The 13,777-nt window shown below is 34.9% G+C and overlaps 2 protein-coding genes and 1 long non-coding RNA gene across 3 annotated transcripts; 1 reads left to right on the forward strand and 2 right to left on the reverse strand.

The window, feature by feature from the left end:
• Window positions 1–3,182: 3,182 nt before the first annotated feature.
• Window positions 3,183–7,822, reverse strand: LOC131627065 (uncharacterized). Its single transcript, XR_009291384.1, has 3 exons — window positions 7,555–7,822; window positions 6,433–6,499; window positions 3,183–4,348 (listed from the first exon to the last, which is right to left on the reverse strand). It is a non-coding gene; the product is annotated as an uncharacterized LOC131627065 (long non-coding RNA).
• Window positions 7,823–9,811: 1,989 nt separating this feature from the next.
• On the reverse strand, window positions 9,812–10,948 carry LOC131627051 (uncharacterized). The gene is made up of 2 exons (XM_058897889.1): window positions 10,655–10,948; window positions 9,812–10,612 (listed from the first exon to the last, which is right to left on the reverse strand). The coding sequence occupies exons 1-2, from the start codon at window positions 10,946–10,948 to the stop codon at window positions 9,812–9,814; spliced, it is 1,095 nt and encodes a 364-aa protein (XP_058753872.1).
• Window positions 10,949–12,375: 1,427 nt separating this feature from the next.
• LOC131627052 (uncharacterized) lies at window positions 12,376–13,777 on the forward strand. The gene is made up of 3 exons (XM_058897890.1): window positions 12,376–12,479; window positions 12,736–13,303; window positions 13,385–13,777. The coding sequence occupies exons 1-3, from the start codon at window positions 12,376–12,378 to the stop codon at window positions 13,775–13,777; spliced, it is 1,065 nt and encodes a 354-aa protein (XP_058753873.1).

Consider the following 13,777-nt stretch of genomic DNA (forward strand, 5'->3'; position numbering starts at 1 on the left):
ATTGAGTAGCCAGCCTTGTGGCAAAAAAAAAAGTTTGATTGATTGTTTGTGATGATATAGATGAGATACTCCTATCATAGAGATGATAAATGTCTAATCTCCTAGGGTATTTGATTTGGATATTGGGGATGCTTATAAGAAGCCCGTGGGTCCTTGTACGAAGCCCAAGAGGAGGCTATCCGAGGGTCCTTGCATTGTAAGCCCAAGAGGAGGCTATGGGAGGGACTATCGAGGGTCCTTGCATTGTAATCCCAAGAGGAGGCTATGGGAGGGACAAGTCATTTGTACGAAGCCCAAGAGGAGGCGTGGTATAGTTGGTTTGAGCTCTTAGAGCGATTTCACCGGGAAACCATACTCTATGTCCTAACCTAAACTAGAGAGATTCTTTGCACAAAGCCCAATAGGAGGCTATGGGGAACCTAGTGTTGTACTAAGTTGAACAAGCATATATATAACATAATCACAAATATGAACAAGTACGAACAAATATGAACAAGTACATGAACAAATATGAACAAGTATGAACAAGCACATATATATGACAAGGTGTGTGTATACAATGGAGTTTATGAAGGAAATATACCTGTAAGCATGATCCGTTTGTAAACACGGGGGCTCGGGACTTATACTCGGGGAGAGACCCACTTGAGTTTATTCAAAAGCTATGTAAACAAGTATTTACAAAAGGGCTCGGGACTTATACCTACATGGAGGCCCATGGTATTTTTTTTGGGAAGATTTAAAGAAAACCTTCATTTTTTGATTTGTTGTTCGAAGTTAAAAAAAACAAATTGAACGAGATATATACAAAAAGGTATGTGTACAATGAAATACCTAATTTCATGTACAGGAATGGGACTTATACCTATGTGGAGGCCCCTGTTTATTTTATAAAACATGGTTAATTGATTTGCAAAGTTTGTCGTTTTGAAAACAGTTTGAAGATTTGTTTTGAAAGAAGTTTTCTGTTTAAAGAAAAACTGTACAAAGAAAAGGAAAGGGACTTATACTCTCTAATATTCGAGAGGCCCAAGTTTGAAAATCAATTGATCAATCCAAAAAGATTTAATCAATAGTTTCTTTTGAAAAGAAAACCAAAAAAAAAAAAGAAAAGGTTTATCGTTTTGAAAAACTGTGATCGTTTGTTTTGAAACGGTTTGAAATTTTGAAAGAAATCAAATTAATTAAGATAAACACAAAGATTATACTTAATTAACACCTAAATGATTAGGGTTTGATCACAAAATATTTACAAATGATTAAGTTTGAAAAATCAAATGAAAAACAATATTTAAAGTATTTAAAAACACTTAAAAATATGTCATTTTAAACTTAATTAAAAATGTATTAAATAAATATTTTTTTGTGATTTTTTTTTATATTCATAAAATACATATATAAAATAAGAAGTGTGTAAAAACTGAATAAAAAATGAGTTAATTTGATAGGTTAAAATAATTGATGAAGTTGTGAAGAAAAATAAGAAAAATAGTGTTAAAAAATTAGGTTTTGTCTTCCAAAGGGCTTGAACCCACGTCCTTGTGTTTACCATTCAAAAACATTGCCAACTGGACCACGCGCGTGGTTTGTTTAACATTTGCAACGAATCAATTATATTTTTGAATCAATTTCTAATTTCAGTTTCAAAAATCTGGCGCCAAGAACACAACCCTAACTTGAATTTGAAAATTCTGAAAACTGAATTGTTTGGATCAAGTGAATAGCCTATCTTGCTCGATTTTTCACAAGGAACATGATGGTGATCTTTAATTTCATTTATTTTTGTTCTAAGATGGTTAATTTTCGCATGAACATGAAGAACCCTAATATGACAAATCATTGTGAAATCGTGTATGATCATGATATGATGCAATTGATTGAGGGTTATTATTCAGTGATGGTGCAGAAACAAGATGGTAACTCAATTTTTCATTTATGATGCATGTATGATAGAGTTTGAAGTTCATGAGCACTTACCTTAAAAACGGCACAACTGAGAATCGAATTCTGCAAATGAGGGGTTCCAGATGTTGTTTCTTGATCTGAACACCTTCAGTGGACCTTATGGAACATGTTTGGACGCTTGGAGTGGATTGAAAACCTCTTGATCAGTTTGTGGTACACGATCTGCAGTAGGGCTCAAGTGAGGATCAAACTTGGTGATTTTGGAGTTACAGGTCAGGGATGATGATTGGGATAGTTCATATATGGTACATGGATGGTGTTTGGATGATTAACTTGGACTGAAATGAGCTAGAACTAAAATTAGCATGATAAGGCTTACTTTGTGCAAGTTTAGAGGTTGAAGAGTGATTCTGAGTTTTGGGTGTTTTTGGGGTATGTGGATGGGTCAAACACATCACATATGATGTTTAGAAGTTGTTAGAACCATCACTTTGGCCATAACTTCAAGGATTTGGAGGTTGAGTTTTCTACCTCTTTGAAAACTATGAAACTTGCAATTCAAGAAAGAAGAGAGAAAACCTATAATTGTAAGGTTTTGGTGTGATTTTGGAAGTGATTTGAACCTCTATTTATAGGCCAAGGATTCTGAACTCAAAGCCTTTGCAAGTTGATCCAAGAATGATGATTTGGCTTAAGAGATAAAATGGAATCTTTCACATTAAATGCAAATGGTTAAAAGTGACTAAACCATGGTTAAATCTCAAGCTTCTTATCCTCTTCCATTCTGATCTTCAAATCAGAAAATATCTTTCAATTATTGCTTCTATGCATCATTACTTGGATTATAGGTCATGTAGTGTAAGAACTTTGTGAAAATGGCTTGAAATTTCATGCATAATGACCTCTAATGACAAAATTCAAAACCATGGCTACACTCCATATATTTTCATGCTCTTGGACATTTTGGAAAGCTCATGTTATGTACTTCAAAACCCTAGTTGGAAGTTTCTTCAAGACCTTTAAGGAAATGGGTGAAAAAGATCCATGAACTTTGAGAAAAGTGAGATTTTAAGTGAAATTTTCAAAAGATACCAACTTTGAAGCTCCATATCTCTTAAATGGTTGATCTTTTGGAAAATCATCATATGTGACAAAGTTGTTTATTGGATCAAAATCTACAACTTTCATGTTGGACGTTTTTTTCAGTTTTTATGTGAAATTTTGAGAAATTCCCTTCCAAAGTTTGGAAAAAACCATTGAAAAACACTTAGAATTTTTCTAAGTATGGAAAGTCAAACTTTTGACTTTTTGATTCTTGATTGATTTTCTTGATTTTTCTTGATCAAATGACTTCATATATCATATATTGATGATTTGAAACTTCAAAAGTCATGGTTGACCAAAATTCCAAAAAGTCAAGGTGATCTTTTACAGTTGACTTTTTCAGACGGATCGCGTTTTTGGAGATTTCAAATGAACCAGGCTATCCTTACCAAATGAATGGTATGAATGGATAGTATTGAGTTATTGGAGGACCTTGAGCCATTGTTTAAGTTGTGGCACCATGTTCTGATTAAAAAGTCAATGGTTCAGGTGAATTGGGTCAAAAACCCTAATTGTCAACCTGATGAAATTGATGACTGTGGATCTTGAATTGAGATGTAATTTCAATTGGATATTGCCATGAGGATTATTTGAAGATGATTGAAACCTTTAAGTGACTTCCTGGGGATTTTTAGGGTTTCCCAAATGTGATCCCTGATTTTAGTCCCTGATAGCTCAAAACCCTAATCTAATGATTTGAAATTCCACTGTTGATCAATCCTTATGTAGGAGATGTCCTGAGCCAATGGATTAGGTCAAAATGATGTACTTGGGGTCTTGAGGTCACGTCCCAAGTCATTAGGTCAAATCCTGAGCAAAGGTCAGGAGTATACTGTCTTCAGTCAAAACCATAATCCGGTTGATTCAAAGTCCCTGAGCTTGTTGAAATGAATCTTTGAGGACCAAATGTCGATTGTTTATGAAGATAATTCTTTTGAGATGAAGGGAGAACAAAACCCTAATTGATTGTTACTTGTACTGATGAGTGATTTCTTTATTTAATCCTGCTGAGTCACAAGTAGCAAACACAAACTATGCAATTTGTTAGAGATGCAAATGATGCATATGCAGATGATATGAGGTGGTATCTTAGGTCAAAAATTGGGGTATGACTGCTATAACTTGAGAACCGTAACTCCGAATTGCGCCCGGTTCGAAGAGTTGAAAATTTTATTCAATACTCTATCTAAAAATGACAAAATGGCAACCAAATTGATGATTTTTATCATCCTTATTTTAAGCCTTATTCTTTGATGAATTGATTCTGTTGCTCAAAATCGCGCGTTTGAAGTCGTGTCTTCGACACTTTATTGCCCATGCTCCAAATACGCCTCAATACCTACAAAATGAATAGAAAACTATCAAATGGTACATAAAGGAATCAAAACACGAGTATAAATAAACTAAACATATTTACACATAAAACGGGGGATTATTCAACAAAATTTACACAAAAACACTATAAGTGCCACAAAACTATATATACAAAAGCACTATAAATTGGCACTTATCATTGAGCAGCCGATTTCTTCTAATGAGTTGAGACGGTCTACTCGTGATAAAAGGCCTTTCGTTCGTACCCCTCGAATGAGTATGTTTTCCGCTTTATATTTCATACATAAGAGTGGACTGTTTCGATTTGTCGGGTGTGCTTCAAATATTAATAATGCAATTGTTGTTTGTCTCTTATTTGACCATGAGATGACGAGTTTCATTTGTTCTTTTTTTTTCAATTCTATCTCATGCATAATGAAATGTCACAATAACCTATAACTTATAATCACTTTATTTCTTACAAAACAAACCAAGATTAAAAGTTCCTTTTAAATACTTAAAGATTTTCTTAACAATTGTTAAGACAAACTCTCTAGAGTGATATTGAAAATGAGCTCATAAGCAAACACTTAATAATATAATTAGCTCTGAAGTATTGTGATAAAAAGTATACCCACTACAAGAAAATCTATATTTAGATACGGCAAAAATAGAAGTCAATATGTAGCTAATCCCTATCAAACAAAATTAGTTGGAGATTAGTTATGAATTAATTACGATATAAGCCATAGCATGGATTGAGTGGCTAATTATCTAGGCCAAAATTTCCTAGCTAAATTCCAACTAAAATTTCCTTATATTTCCAAACTAAACAGCTACAATATCATTGCAAGAATATCATAGCAAATCTTAAGCTATTTTTAAATATATTTATAATTATTTCTAATTTAAACTAATCAGACTAGATTACTATTTCTCACAAAATTAATTAGGCTAGTTAAAATATTCATTATGAACTACCCAGACAATAAAGGGTTAAATATACAAAACCCCCTATAATATAGGCGAAATTCGTTTTTCCGCTGTAAATAATTTTTTTTCAAACACCCCCTTGAAATATAAAAACACTATGTCTTTTGCCCCCTAAGTGTAAAGTTTCCCCCCTATAATATTTTTTTTGTTTGATTTCTCCCCTCATATTTGGTGTTTAATTTGCACGCTTATGGGGGTAATCTAATATATATATATATATATATATATATATATATATATATATATATATATATATATATATATATATATATATTACAGGGGAGAAAGTAAAAAAAAATATTTCGAGGGAGTAAATCAAATTTCGTCTATATTACAGGGGTGAAAAGTGATATTAACCTAACAATAGATATGCAACTCTCCAAAATTAGTCTACAACTCTCTTAAACTTCATTCATACATATTCATAGATCAAATATGAGTAATTATTATTAGTAAACTTATAATATCTTTACAATAAGTAGAAATGCGGCTTAAAATCTGCATCTAATACAACTCAAAGAAACATTTTTCCCAACGGAATCACAAATCATACAAATCATCTTGTGTTAATTCTGTAGGATCATCAAATACCTACAATACGTAAATAACAATATAGAGTTTTTCTTTGAAAATTCACATTAAGTTGTAAAACGCAAGATTCGGTTATATAATTTGAAAATAACAAATTAAAACGCAAGAAACGCAAGATTCTTTGAAAATAACAAATTAAAATTATTTTATTACCTGCATCCAAGATTCAGTTATATTGGCAGACACAATATCCAACATATATTTCATTAGATAAATCTTAATCTTTATATAACTCAAAGAAACACTTTTTCCGATGCAAAACGCAAAGTAAATAACAAAGTAAAGTTTTTTATTACCTTCATCCAAGATTCGGTTATATTGGCAGAGATAATATCCAATATATTTTTCATCACATATTTTTTATCATATATGGTTAAATACTTCACGTCTACATAGATAAATGTATGAGTTAGACTTAAAATCCTATTCACTCGCAAAACTATTTTCAAGATAAATTTCTTTAGTCTAATGCTATTAAACAATGATATAGTAAAGACACATTCAAAATTAAGGATGAAATCATACCTCAAAGACACGCGAGCATTTGTAGATAATCCTGACTTGAGATTCACAAACGCGAAGAGAAAAGTTGCTTGCAACAAAAATCAAAATAACAAATCAATAATTGATAGAATACACCTTATTCATCTTATTCTTCTTTTCCAATGCTATTTTAATATTCATTCATATATATTCATTCATATATATTATTTGATTATGTGATAAAAGTTGATTATGTGAACAATTATTACTTGCTGCTGAATACAATCAAACCGAATAGGAGAATAACAGGATGTGTGTGTTGTCAATACATATTTATTGAAATGAATTTATCATGGAATGGTAATAAGCATGTTACGGTATACACAAATCACATTCAACTTCTTACCATGGAATTATTTTAAGTAAAACAATTATATATTGGTTTTCTACTTTTTAATCTCATACATGTTTGATGTTTCTAGCTAAATGTTTAATGTAGCTTTTTAGATACTATTATATTATATAGATCAATCGAGTCACAACTGGCGGAAAGGACAAAGAATTACATCTATTTCAATAATGGCAGAGCAAGATGGTGGAAACGGCACAGAAAGAAAATCTATGATTTCAATAGAAGAAAATCTATGATTTCACATTATTAGATGTAATTCTTCTCCATCTTTCTAACTTGCACCCCTCTTCTCTAATTTATGTTTGATTTATTTTATTTTATAATATTATGATACAGATTCTAATGGCAGAGCAAGTCGTGAAAACGACACAGGAAGATGATGAAAAACCCCTCTTCATCTGGTTCATCATAACTGACAAATATTCAACCCCTTTTCCCCTTCCACATGTCACTGTAACAACCCTTAAACCTAACAAATAAGGACCAAAAGGATGAACCTTTTCCTTACTGCTATGACTTAAATTCACAATAGAAGATACTCTTTTGCTCAGTGATCTAACACCCCCACTGGAACACCGCCACCTACCCCACATTATTTTCATACAAAGTAAAAATTGAAACTTTATCCAAAATGTTGAGCAATACAGAAAATCAAAACAAACCCAGTAATGTTAATCCATTAAAATCAAAAACCCTTGTTCTATTTTTTTCTTGTGAAAACAGCACAGGAAGCAAAAACATTGAAATTGTACCTGAGAAGGTCGAAGGTCGAAGGGTGGTGACGGCAGAAGGGTGGTCGTTGTTGGAGGTATGGTCGTGACGGCAGGATGGTGGTCATCGTCAGAGGTAGGGTCATGACGGCAAGATGGTGGTCGTCGTCGGTGGTAGGGTCCTCGGAAGAGGTCGCTTCTTCGGAGGAGGTAGGGTCTCAGAGGAGGTTGCTTCGTAGGAGGAAGTTTCGGCAACGACTGTATCTTGGAAAGAAAAAACAACAAAATACTGTTTGTGTTGGAAAGGAGGCTAGGGTTTTAGTGAAAAATTATGGGAGACATTTCCCATCGGTCTTTAAATGGACCGATGTAAAGGCCCATGCTGTGAGACATTTCCTATCGGTTTCTTAAAGGACCGATATAAAGGCCCATTATGCAAAACATTTCTCATCGGTTGCTTAATGGACTGATGTAAAATCCCTTATAACACAATTTCATCTTATTTACGAAACTGCCACCGTGTTATTTTTCTTGCTACACTGTCCATTGATCATGTATCTATAACTGACAGAAGTAAGGCATATCATAATCCAGACAACAAAAGCCCAGGGATTTTCATCTCTTGCATAATGTTCTTCAGTGTTATCCACTCAACAGTGTCATAAGCTTTCTGAACATCCATCTGGATAGTGCATCTTGGTGATATGTGTTTCCTGGTATAACCTCTAACTAGTTCATGAGCAATAAGGATATTGTCTTGAATATTTCTGCCATGGACAAAGGCAGATTGGCTTTCATGAACAATGTCTCTAATCACCTTACTGAGTCTGCTAGTCAGGATTTTGGATATGATTTTGTATAATGTGGAGCAGCAGGCTATTGGTCTTAAATCTTTAATCATCTTGACATCTTTGGTTTTAGGGATTAGAGTAACCAAAGAGCAGTTAGCTTCATAATACATTTTCTTGTTGCAAAAGAAATCCTGAACAGCTTTATGTACATCATCTTTAATAATCTTCCAACTCTGTTTAAAGAAGCTAGCATTGAAGCCATCACACCCTGGAGCCTTATGATCCCCTATAGTCTTCAAAGCTTGCCAAATTTCAGAATCTGTAACAGGTTTTCAATAGAGGGCCCCTTCTAATAGCATCAATATCTACATGTGTCATATGGGCAGTATTAGTACCTACCAGGTTTGTGTAGAACTTAATCACTTCCCTTTCAATATCTTCAAACTCAGTGAATTTATTACCATTGCTGTCTTCCAAGTTATCCAGGGTGGTTTGTCTATTTTCTTCTTTGAGATTGGCATAGAAGTACTTATTGTTACCATCACCTAACTGAATCCAATCTATTTTTGCCTTCTGCATCAAGATTCTCTCTTCAATTTCAGTCTTGAGTAACAAATCATCAGTCTCATCCTTCACCCTTTTGATGAGATCATTGTTAAATGGATCCCTCCTCAACTGCTCTTGGACATCTTGAAGACTAGTTCTACTCTCTTGGATATTCTGGCTTCTTTGATACATCTTCTTATTAAGTCTTCTCATAGGTTGCTGCAGTCTAATAAGTTTTTGCCATAAAGCATACATAGGGCTGCCCTGAATCTGAATGTTCCAACTATTTCTAACACTCACCAGAAACTCAGGATTTCCATATCACTCCCAGAATAAGTAAGGAACCACTTAATGTTGTAAAGGCCTCTATCAATCCTAGAGTATATCATTCCAGTTGAGTGTTTGTTTATTTGACCAGGTATATGTGTTTCCTCTGGTAGCATGTTCAAATAAACCAACCTGCTGCATCATATTATCTAGGTCCATATATTCCGAATGTTGAATATCTTTTCCTCCTATTCTATCAGTGACCTTTAGAATATTATTATAGTCCCCAATAAGCAACCAAGGGCCCCTGACATTCTTACTATGCTCCTCAATATCATCCCAGAGAATTCTCCTCTTAGCCAACTGATTTTGAGCATATATAGCAGACAAATAGAAAGCAAGAGCACCTTTTTTATTATAGACCTCACAATGTATAACTTGTTCAGTGGAGTAAATTAGCTTCAAATCCCACCAAACATTGTTCCACATGACCCATATACGCCCATTGTCATGATCTTTGTAGTTATCTAAGAATTTCCACTGCCTACCCAACTTATTACGCACCAGGTCACTCTTATTAGTCTTAACCCTTGTCTCTAATAAAGCAATACAACTAACCTGAAGTTGTTTGAGATGGGCTCCAATCTCAATGCTTCTGGAATTTTTATTGAGCCCTCTAACATTCCAGCTAAGGATCATATATAACTTGGTCCTCCACTCTCAAAGCAGTCTCCAACTTTGAGAGCATCAAAACCATTTGTGCAACTGACCACCACCTCTGGAGGAGCTTGAATAGGTTTCTTTCCTTTACCCTGACTTGCCTTGCTCACTGTATTCCATTTCTCTTGTGTGTCCTCTTGGGTAATCGTCTCCTTAGGTTTCTCTGACTCCTGAATTACTTCATTCTTTTTAGGTTTCCATATCGGCTTCATTGGGATCTCAACCTTATTCTTGCAAGTATGCCCAACCTTATTGCATTTAGCACAGAATGGAGGCCTCCATTCATATTCAACTCGCTGAGAGATTTTTCCTGAATTGCCATCCCTGATCATTATTTCTTCCTTCAGCTCAACTGTTACATCTACTTCAATCAATACCTTGGCATAGGACACTCTTAATTTTCTTGCAGTACATTCATCAGTCATGAGTGGTTTACCTACTGCGCTAGCAATTTTCCCTATACTCTTATCCCCCCAAAATTTCAGAGGTAGTTGAGGGAAAGTCACCCAGATGGGAAGTACTCTCAGGACATCATCTTGTAGAGTGAAATCGGGGGTCCATTCATGGAGTAGGATTGGCTTCTTGAATATCGTGTATGGTCCCCTCATCAGGACAGCATCTTTGTCTTCCTTCGATGTGAAACGAACCAGGAAATATCCCTCCTTGTTATAGTATAAGTCCGGCAAGACAACAAAGTTCCATACATTCATAATGAATTTTTTCACCGCGTTCATAGACAAATCATCCTTAATAGCGTACAAGATCAAAGCGTTTTCCTAGAATTGTATTTCAGAATGAATATCTTGAGGTTCAATAACCACTTCCACTTCCCCATCAACCAGATCTGGAGGAGTATACTCCAATCCTATTCCATGGGAAGGAAGGCGATTCCCTTTGATAACACCAACCCACAGCTGTGGTTGTGCTTCTGATTTCTTTTGCTCACCCTGTGTTTTCTCTGTGTTATTCTTCTCTTCAATTGATTCAAGCGTAGGCATCTCCGTATCAATGGACTTACCCTTCCCCTCGCTAGAATTTGTTGTTGGCGAAAGAGTGCTTACCCTCGCAGGTGGGGTCTGCGCCGCCTTTTTCTTTGCCCGGCCTCGACGCATTACAAACCCTAAGCTTCCTCTAGCCCTAAAACTTCTTGTACCAAATCGATCCCTAGTCCTAAGACTAGGAGTTTAAATCTCTTTAGTAGTCAAAGCTACAGGGTAGTAGAAGGCACCACACCGTACCGTCAACCGGAAATCGTATCAGAAATCTCCCCAGAAATCGCCACAGCTAATTTTTCCACCGTGTTATTTTTCCCATCAGTGAAATTAAATGTCTGATGTAAAATCACTAAATCAATTTTTTTCACATCAAATTGTTATAAAACCTGATGTAAAATCCTTTGACAAATATTTTTCACATCAGTTATCTTTATACCTGATGTAAAATCTTGTAACCAAATGTCATATTTTTAGTAGTGACAACAACTAATTTAGGCCTATCAACTAGTATAAGCATTTAATAGGGCTTACAAAAATATTTTTTTAAATGATCATAATATGTATTCACCTTATATCATTAAGCTCTCAACAATAGCTTAGGAAAACAACTTATAGCTTATATGAAAATAATTTTACTAAATTCAATCTTTGACTATCGAAATAGCTTGTATAAAACTCAATAAAGCTATTTATATGAAAAGATATTTATTCAATACCTCCTTAATTAGGCAACATATCAAAATAACTCAATGAATGCAATAATAAAGAGATTTATATGAGAATGACAAGGAGAGTATTACAATATCAACGGTACCATATCGAGCAAAAACAAAGAGACGAAATCGAAACAGAGTCAATTATTAGTGGGATTAAGCTTGAATCAATTATAAAGAATGATATTTAAATAATTATAAAGGCACCCTTTTCTTCGGTTCTCCCAAGGCATCCAAATTATATGGACTGACATTGTTCCAAGCTTCCAGACCCAGACGGAAAAAAGACAAACATAATCATTCTCTGAGCTTATGAAATGATAAGTATACTACACTAGTAAGAAAAAGCTTCAAGTAGAATACACTAAAAATAATGTCTTACATTTGGTGTTGTTGACAAAATGGTCAAAATTCAAATTCATGCTCATCAAGTCAGATCAACCTCCAATCAAGATTCAGCTGCATCAATTGTATTTCAGAATGATTTGAATTGTCAATGATATTCTCATAACAGAAAGATGCTTTTTATTCAAAATTAATATCATCTACTCACTTAGGTGACTGAATCAAGCTGTATGGTAACCGGTCCATCGTTAACCAAATTTATCTGCTGATGAGCTCAGGTGTGAAGCATGTCAACACATGAAGTAATTATTATTCTCAAATAATAAAAGCAGGAACTTGATGATATAACCTATACCTTCATCTTAGCTCCAAATACACCATATGTATAAGAAACCAAAAGGATTTTAAAATTACAAGTGAATATAGCCTAGTTTTAAAATGAATCATCACAAAAATACAAAAAAAAAACATTTAGAATTTATCTCCATGGCATTATCAAATCTCCAATACATTTGTGCGCAGCCAGAATTGATGAAATGGAATGTGGTGTCAAAGCCAGAAAGCAGAAGAGGAAGGAGAACTGTACAGTGGTACCATGATCATTGGCTCTCTCAACATTAGGGGAGGAGGGGGTAGCGCAAAGTGGCGTAGGGTGAGCCACATAATAAACAAAGGTAATGATGACTTCTTTTTTATTCAAGAGACGAAATTATAATCGCTTTCTGAGAATTTAGCTGGTAGTTTTTGGAGGAACAGTAGTGTTGATTTTTCTTATTTGTCGTCTATTGGAGCTTCGGGGGGTATTCTATCTCTGTGGAACACAAATTCTGTCCGGGTTCTATGCAGTTTTCATGGTAGGGGTTTCCTAGGGGTAAAGGCGGTATGGAAGGACGAGTTGTATTATTTAGCTAATGTTTATTCGCCTAGTACTTTGGCGGAGAAGAGGTTGATGTGGGGGAATTTAATTTCTTTAAAGAATAGATTTACCGATGGTGAGTGGGTGATTGGTGGTGATTTTAACTCTATCAAGAATTGTAGAGAAAGAAAAGGTTGCTCGGTTGTTCGTTCTAGTTGTGAATGGAGGGAGTTCGAGGAGTTTATTGAACTTTCCAACTTGATTGATATTCCTTGTAAAGGGAAGAAATATTCTTGGTTTAGTGGGGACGGAAGAGTTAGTAGTATAATTGATCGTTTCTTGGAGGCGGACAATATGGTTAGTAGATGGGGAGTGATTGGCCAATTTGTAGGGGATTGTGACATATCGGATCATTGCCCGGTGTGGTTGGTTTGTGATAATTCAAATTGGGGACCAAAGCCCTTTAAATTCAACAACAAGTGGTTTGCTAACAAGGAGTTCTTGCCTTTTGCGGAGAAGGAGTGGAAGTTGTTATTGGTGGAAGGGAGGGGCGATTTCGTTTTATAGGAGAAATTAAGACTTTTTAAAAAGAGGTTGAGATGGTGGAATATTAATGTCTTTGGGAAGATTGATTTGGAGGTAGAGGAAGGTGTTCGGATCTTGAACGAAGGGGATGAATTGGTGGATGAAGAGGATGTAGCTGTTTCTTTGTTAGATGTGGATTGGAGAAGGAGGGCATCTAAAGATTTTTGGATGAATTTGAAGATTAAAGAGAATATGCTAATTCAAAAATCGAGATTGAAGTGGTTGAATGATGGTGATGCAAATAGTAAATACTTCCATAGGGTTATGAAAGCAAGGAGAAGTCGGAACCACATTGGTCCTTTATTGACGGAGAGTGGTTTTGTTGAATCGGTTGCGGAAGTGAAAGAGGAAGTCTTGTCTCATTTTGCGAATAAGTTTACCGAGGAGGTGAGGGGGAGACCAACTTTGGAGGGGATTTCTTTAGGGGTTTTGAATAGGAAATATTGA

The sequence above is a fragment of the Vicia villosa genome, unplaced genomic scaffold, assembly GCF_029867415.1.
Source record: "Vicia villosa cultivar HV-30 ecotype Madison, WI unplaced genomic scaffold, Vvil1.0 ctg.000348F_1_1, whole genome shotgun sequence".
Lineage (NCBI taxonomy): Eukaryota > Viridiplantae > Streptophyta > Magnoliopsida > Fabales > Fabaceae > Vicia > Vicia villosa.